Raw genomic sequence first — 6861 nt, forward strand, 5'->3', positions numbered from 1 at the left:
GGTCGCTCCGATCCCCCCCCGCCCTCTTTTCCTTCTTTTTGCTCCCTTAATCCTCGTTCTTCCTCCTTTTTTCCTCCTTTATCCCTTGGTTATACTTTTTTTCTTTTTTTCCTCCTTTCCCCCTCCTTTATTATCTTTCTCTTCCTTCTCTTTCTTTTTTTTTCCCTCTTTTCCCTTTCCCTTCTTCCTCCTTTTTTTTTCCCCCTTTTCCCCGTTTTTTTTTCACTTTATCCCTCCTTTTTTAAACCCTCTTAACCTCCTTTTACCTTTTTTCCTCGTTTTTCCTTCTTCTTTCCTCCTTTATTCCCTTTTCTTTCTTCTTCCTTCTTTTTATTTTCCTCCTTTTCCCTCCGTCCTCCTTCTCTTTCCTCTTTAATCCTCCCTTTTTCCTCCTTTTCCGCTTCTCTCTTCCTCCTTTCCCCTTTTTGATTTCCCCCTTCTTTTATCCTCTTCCCCTTCTCTTCCGTCCCTTTTTTTTTCTTCTTTTTTTGTCCCTTTTTTCTTCTTTTTTCCCTGTTTTTTTCCCCTTTTCTCGGCCTCTCCCGGGCCTGTTTTCCACCTCCGGCTTTCCGTGGGAAGGCGGATTTAGGGCGGGGGGAGGAGGAGGAGGAGGAAGAGGAGGAGGAGGAAGAGGATTAAAGCTGGAATTTTTTTGGGGTGCAGTAAATTTGGGGTTTCGCCCGTGCCGCGGGGGGGTGGGGGAGGTTGGGGTGTCGGGTTTGGGTTTTTTTTGGGGTCGCAGCAGAGTTTTGGGGGTGTCAGCGGGGATTGGGGGCGGGTTTGGGGTTTGCAGGGGGGGTTCGGGGTCACGGGAGGGTTTTGGGGTGGAAAGAGGGGATTTGGGGGGTCCCCCGAGCCCCCCCGGCCGCGGGGAATGCTGGGAACGGCCACGCCCCCTTCCCGGCAGCCTCCGCGCGGCGGGCGGGGGGGACGCGCTGGACTGGACGGGCTGGACTGGGTTAGACTGGGTTTTACTGGGTTAGACTGGGTTAGACNTGGACTGGGTTAGACTGGGTTAGACTGGGCTGGACTGGGTTTTACTGGGCTGGACTGGGTTAGACTGGGTTTTACTGGGCTGGACTGGGTTAGACTGGGTTTTACTGGGCTGGACTGGGTTAGACTGGGTTTTACTGGGCTGGACTGGGCTGGACTGGGTTAGACTGGGTTTTACTGGGCTGGACTGGGTTAGACTGGGTTAGACAGGGCTGGACTGGGTTAGACCGGGTTTTACTGGGTTATACTGGGCTATACTGAGTTCTGCTGCGTTTTGCTGAGTTATACTGGGCTATACTGGGTTGTACAGGGTTATACTGAGTTATACTGGGTTACACTGGGCTATACTGGGCTATACTGAGCTATACTGGGTTATACCGGGTTATACCGTGTTATACCGGGTTATACTGGGTTATACTGAGTTACACTGTGTTGTACTGTGTTATACTGGGCTATACTGGGCTATACTGGGCTATACTGGGTTATACTGGGTTGTACTGGGTTATACCGTGTTATACTGGGTTATACCGTGTTATACTGGGTTATACTGGGCTGTACTGGGTTATACTGAGTTACACTGGGTTATACTGAGTTATACCGTGTTATACTGTGTTATACCGGGCTATACCGGGCTATACTGGGCTATACCGGGCTATACTGAGTTATACTGGGTTGTACTGGGTTATACCGTGTTATACTGGGCTATACTGGGCTATACTGAGCTATATTGGGCTGTACTGGGCTATACTGGGCTATACTGGGAGGCGCCGCGCGGTTCGCAGCGCGGGTCGGTGCCCTCATGGAGCGGTTCTTGGAGGGGAACCGAGCGGCGCTGCAGGTACGGGCTGAGGGGGAATTGGGGAAAGAAAGGGGGAATTGGGGGAAAAGGGAAAGAAAGGGGGAATTGGGGTGATTGGGAACATGAACACCCCAGATCCCTGAAATGGAGGAACTGGGGTGCAGGATCCCCAGGAGTGTGGGGTGCCCAGGGTTTGGGGTGCCCGGGGTTTGGGGTGCCCGGGGTTTGGGGTCCCCAGGAGTTTGGGGTGCTCCCCCCATCCCCTTCCAGCCCCCGGAGCTCTTGAGGGCTTGGAGCTGCAGCCGCTCTCAGGTTTGTTTTTTTTTTTCTTCAGCTTCTACCAAAAATGAGCAAATCTGGGTTATGGCAGTGGAGAATTGTCCCAAAAAAAGGGCCTGGGGGTGGGGCAGCTCCCGTGGGCGTTGTGGGGTGGGGGACAGGGATTGGGGCAGTGAGATTCTCTTCCTGCTGCAGACACCAAAAAAAGGGTTGAAAGATCACATTTTGAGGGGACAGCCAACCCCAAATGCAGCATTTCTAGAAAAATTGAGTTAAATGCTGTCAGGGCAGCGGGGCTGGGATGGTCCCTGTCCCTGTCCCTGTCCCTGTCCCTGTCCCTNGACTGGGTTAGACTGGGTTTTACTGGGCTGGACTGGGTTAGACTGGGTTTTACTGGGTTAGACTGGGTTTTACTGGGCTGGACTGGGTTAGACTGGGTTTGACTGGGCTGGACTGGGTTAGACAGGGCTGGACAGGGCTGGACTGGGTTGTACTGGGTTATACTGGGCTACACTGGGCTATACTGGGCTATACTGGGCTATACTGAGTTATACCGTGTTATACTGAGTTATACTGGGTTACACTGGGCTATACTGAGTTATACTGGGTTATACTGGGTTATACTGGGTTGTACTGGGTTATACCGTGTTATACGGGGTTATACCGGGCTATACCGGGCTATACTGGGCTATACTGGGCTATACTGGGTTATACTGGGCTATACCGGGTTATACTGGGTTATACTGGGAGGCGCCGCGCGGTTCGCAGCGCGGGTCGGTGCCCTCATGGAGCGGTTCTTGGAGGGGAACCGAGCGGCGCTGCAGGTACGGGGTGAGGGGGAATTGGGGGAATTGGGGGAAAAGGGAAAGAAAGGGGGAATTGGGGTGATTGGGAACATGAACACCCCAGATCCCTGAACTGGAGGAACTGGGGTGCAGGAGGAACAGGGGGTTTGGGGTGCCCGGGAATTTGGGGTGCCCGGGAATTTGGGGTGCCCCCCATCCCATTCCAGCCCCCGGAGCTGCCGAGGGCTTGGAGCTGCAGCCGCTCTCAGGTTTGTTTTTTTTTTTCTTCAGCTTCTACCAAAAATGAGCGAATCTGGGTTATGGCAGCGGAGAATTGTCCCAAAAAAAGGGCCTGGGGGTGGGGCGGCTCCCGTGGGCGTTTTGGGGTGGGGGACAGGGATTGGGGCACTGAGATTCCCTTCCTGCTGTTGCAGGAAAAAAGGATTGAAAAGGGATGAAAAAAGGGTTGAAAAAAAGGGTTGAAAAATCACGTTTTGAGGGGACAGCCAACCCCAAATGCAGCATTTCTAGAAAAATTGAGTTAAATGCTGTCAGGGCAGCGGGGCTGGGGTGGTCCCTGTCCCTGTCCCTGTCCCTGTCCCTGTCCCTGTCCCTGTCCCTGTCCCTGTCCCTGTCCCTGTCCCTACAGTGATCAGTGTTTTCCTGGAGCCCCGAGTGACCTCATTTCACACACGAACCCCAAAACCCCGAGGTTCCAGTGCCAAAAGTGCATCCAGGGATGCAGGAGCTCATCCCAAGGGTGAAATCTTGGGGTGACCCCTGCGATGAGTGACCCCACGATGCTCTGGGAGGGCAGGGGAGCGGTTTGGGCGTTTTTGGAGGATGGGGTTACATTGCTGCCACCCCAATGCTGATTTATTTATTTATTTATTCACCCCACCAGGATCACATCAGGCGGCGCCAGGAGATCCACGTGGTGATGGGCAACGAGGCGTGTGACCTGGACTCCACCGTCTCCGCGCTGGCCTTGGCTTTTTTCCTGGCCCAGGTGAGGTTTGGCCACTGGCCCGAGGCCAGCGCTGGCCCGGGGGACACTTCACCGGTGTCACCCCCTGTCACAGAGCTCCCCCGCTCCCAAAACCGCCGTCATCCCGGTGCTGAACATCCCCCGTGCCGAATTCGCGCTGCGCTCCGAGAGCGCGTTCCTGCTGCGGGAGCGGGGAATCGCTGCCTCCTGGCTCATCTTTCGGGACGAGATCGACCTGGGGAGGCTGCAGCGCGCGGGGCTGCTGGCGCTGACGCTGGTGGATCAGCACGTCCTGCCCGGGTGAGCCGCGGGGCACGGGGCACAGAGCCTTGGCTGAATTTGCCACGTGGGGTGGGTTAAATCGATGCTTTTTTGGGGTAGGGAAGGACCACAGGGGTTTTTTAGGCTGAGCCTTCCCTCGTTGCCCCCCAGTGCTGACGCAGCCCTGGAAGAGGCCGTGGTGGAGGTGTTGGACCATCGGCCACTGGAGCGGGAGCGCGGTGCCCCGTGCCAGGTGACCGTGGAGCCCGTGGGCTCCTGTGCCACGCTGGTGACAGAGAGGATCCTGCAGGGTCCCCCGGGCGTGCTGGACACAACCACGGCTGCGCTGCTGCACGGTGAGCACGGGGAATCCTGGCTGAGGGACCTGGCTGAGACCCGGAACACAGGGGACAGTGACAACATGGCACCGGAACACAGGGGACAGTGACAACACCACACCCAGGGGACGGTGACAACACAGCCCCAGGGGACAGTGACAACACAGCACCCAGAGGACAGTGACAACGCGGCCCCGGCACCCAGGGGACAGTGACAACACGGCCCCGGAACCCAGGGGACAGTGACAACACAGCCCCGGAACCCAGGGGACAGTGACAACACAGCACCCAGGGGACAGTGACAACACAGCCCCTGGCACCCAGGGGACAGTGACAACACAGCCCCAGCACCCAGGGGACAGTGACAACACAGCCCCAGAACCCAGGGGACAGTGACAACACGGCACCCAGGGGACAGTGACAACATGGCACCCAGGGGACGGTGACAACACAGCCCCCGGCACCCAGGGCGTGGTGACAGCGCGGTCCCCAGCACCCAGGGGACAGTGACAACACAGCCCCAGGGGACAGTGACAACACAGCCCCGGCACCCAGGGGACAGTGACAACACGGCCCTGGCACCCAGGGGTGACAACACGGCCCCAGGGCACGGTGACAACACGGTCCCCAGCACCCAGGGGACGGTGACAACGCGGTCCCCTGGTCCCCCAGGCACCATCCTGCTGGACTGCATCAACCTGAGCCCGGCGGCAGGGAAGGTGACACCGAGGGACGTGGCCTGCGTGTCCCTGCTCGAGGAGCGCTTCCCCGAGCTGCCGCCCCGCGACGCCGTGTTCGGAGCCCTGCAGGCGGCCAAGTTCGATGTCACAGGTGSGTGCCAGGGCTGTGGCACCGGGATGTGTCCCCTCCTGGGGACAGGAAGGTGTCCTGAGCTCGCCCTCGGTCACCTCTCAGGGCTGACAACGGAGCAGATGCTGCGCAAGGACCTCAAAGCCATTTCCAGCGACGAGCTGGTCATCGGCATCAGCGGCGTCTTCGAGGACCTGGAAGTGAGGCTTGGTTGGGGGGAAACTGAGGCAGGGAGTGGCACTTTGGGGACACCACGGTGACACCAAGGCCTCTCCAGATATTCCTGCAGCGGCCCGGCTTGCTGCAGGACGTGGAGGCTTTCTGCCAGGCCCGTGGCTACGCGGGGCTGGTGGCCATGACCGTGTCCTTTAACCAAAACCACGAGCCCACGCGGAAGCTGGCGGTGTTCAGCCGGCACGAGCCCCTCCGTGGCACGGTGAGTTTGGGCTCAGCCACCTCCAGGCACTTCCCCAAACCCCAAACCTCCCAATTTTGGGGGTGCTGGGAGGTCCCAGCCTCTCACTTGTTCCCCCATAGCTGTGCCGGGCGCTGGAGGAGGCGACCACCCCGTCCCTGCTGCTGCAGCCACTGGCCACCCCCTGGCCCTGCGTGGCCGCCTACGCCCAGGGCAACGCGGTGGCCGCTCGGAAAAAGGTGCTGCCCATCCTGCGGGCAGCCCTGGCGGGCTCGGGGGATGCCAGGGGCWCCGAGGAGGACGTGGTGCCACCTCCCACCCCCATGAACAGCCTGGTGGAGGAGTGTCCCCTGGCACAGGCMGTGCCACCGCTGTGTCCCCAGGATGTCCTGGAGCGGGTCAGCCGCATCGCCGCGGGGCAGCCCCCCGGCTCCCCCAAATAACGGCGGTGCCCCGTGGATTTTGGAGGTTCGGGTGAGAAATTGGGGTCCCTGAGAGGCCCCGGTGGGGTGCAAAGTGTGGGGGTGTCACAGCCCCGCCTTTGTTAGAGCACAGCTCCTGGTTCTTGTCGTGCTTTGTCCCCACAACGTCCCAAAGGCACCCAGGGTGAGTTTTTGGGGGTGCCACAGGCAGCAGTTGCACCCCGTTAATGAAGGGTGGGGGAGTTAATGAGTTCTTGATGATCTTCCTTCCTTGGGGGGCCCCRGAGGGTGGGTCTGGACTCGCAGCCGTCCAGCTTTGTCACCGTTTTCCACGATTAAATTTTCCTTTTGTTCCACTTGCGGCTCTTGGTTTTTATTCTGGGATGGGTCTGGTGCTGCCTCTCTTTACCTGGGGTGCCATCCCCCCTGCAGTGGTCACAGGAACATTTTGGGGTGTCAGTGCACCCTCACTCCTGATCCAGCCCAGCCAGAGGAAAGCAAAGCCTCAGTCACCCAGCACGTTCTAATTAATATTTAATCCTGGCGCTAATTAAACTATGTACACCCGCGCCCAAATTCCCGAGCCCTTCTTGGGGTGAGCCCGGGGCCGATCCCGGGTGGAGGGGAACCCACCCCGGTCCTGCCCCTGCTCAGGTGGGGTTTGGAGCTCAGAAATAAGAACAGATCCTAAAAAAGGGGGAGGTGGGAGTTTGGCAGCGGTGGGAATGCCAAAGTGGAGGCACTGAGGGCTCGGTGGTGCTGAGACACCGG

The 6861-nt window shown here is 58.3% G+C and overlaps 1 protein-coding gene across 2 annotated transcripts; it reads left to right on the forward strand.

The window, feature by feature from the left end:
* The first annotated feature begins 2659 nt into the window (after window positions 1-2659).
* PRUNE1 (prune exopolyphosphatase 1) lies at window positions 2660-6446 on the forward strand. Of its 2 annotated transcripts, XM_057388251.1 has the most exons (9): window positions 2660-2770; window positions 2811-2895; window positions 3761-3865; window positions 3939-4144; window positions 4277-4461; window positions 5116-5274; window positions 5359-5453; window positions 5531-5689; window positions 5791-6446. In XM_057388251.1, exons 2-9 carry the CDS (start codon window positions 2857-2859, stop codon window positions 6109-6111), a joined length of 1269 nt encoding a protein of 422 aa, XP_057244234.1. In that variant the 5' UTR covers window positions 2660-2770; window positions 2811-2856; the 3' UTR covers window positions 6112-6446. The 2 variants fall into 2 exon arrangements, with proteins under 2 accessions (XP_057244234.1, XP_057244233.1); XM_057388250.1 differs by lacking the exon at window positions 2660-2770 and having other exon boundaries at window positions 2777-2895.
* The last annotated feature ends 415 nt before the right edge of the window (window positions 6447-6861 follow it).

The sequence above is a fragment of the Malurus melanocephalus genome, unplaced genomic scaffold, assembly GCF_030028575.1.
Source record: "Malurus melanocephalus ecotype Western Australia unplaced genomic scaffold, MMel_1.1 scaffold_1707, whole genome shotgun sequence".
NCBI classification, from domain to species: Eukaryota; Metazoa; Chordata; class Aves; order Passeriformes; family Maluridae; genus Malurus; species Malurus melanocephalus.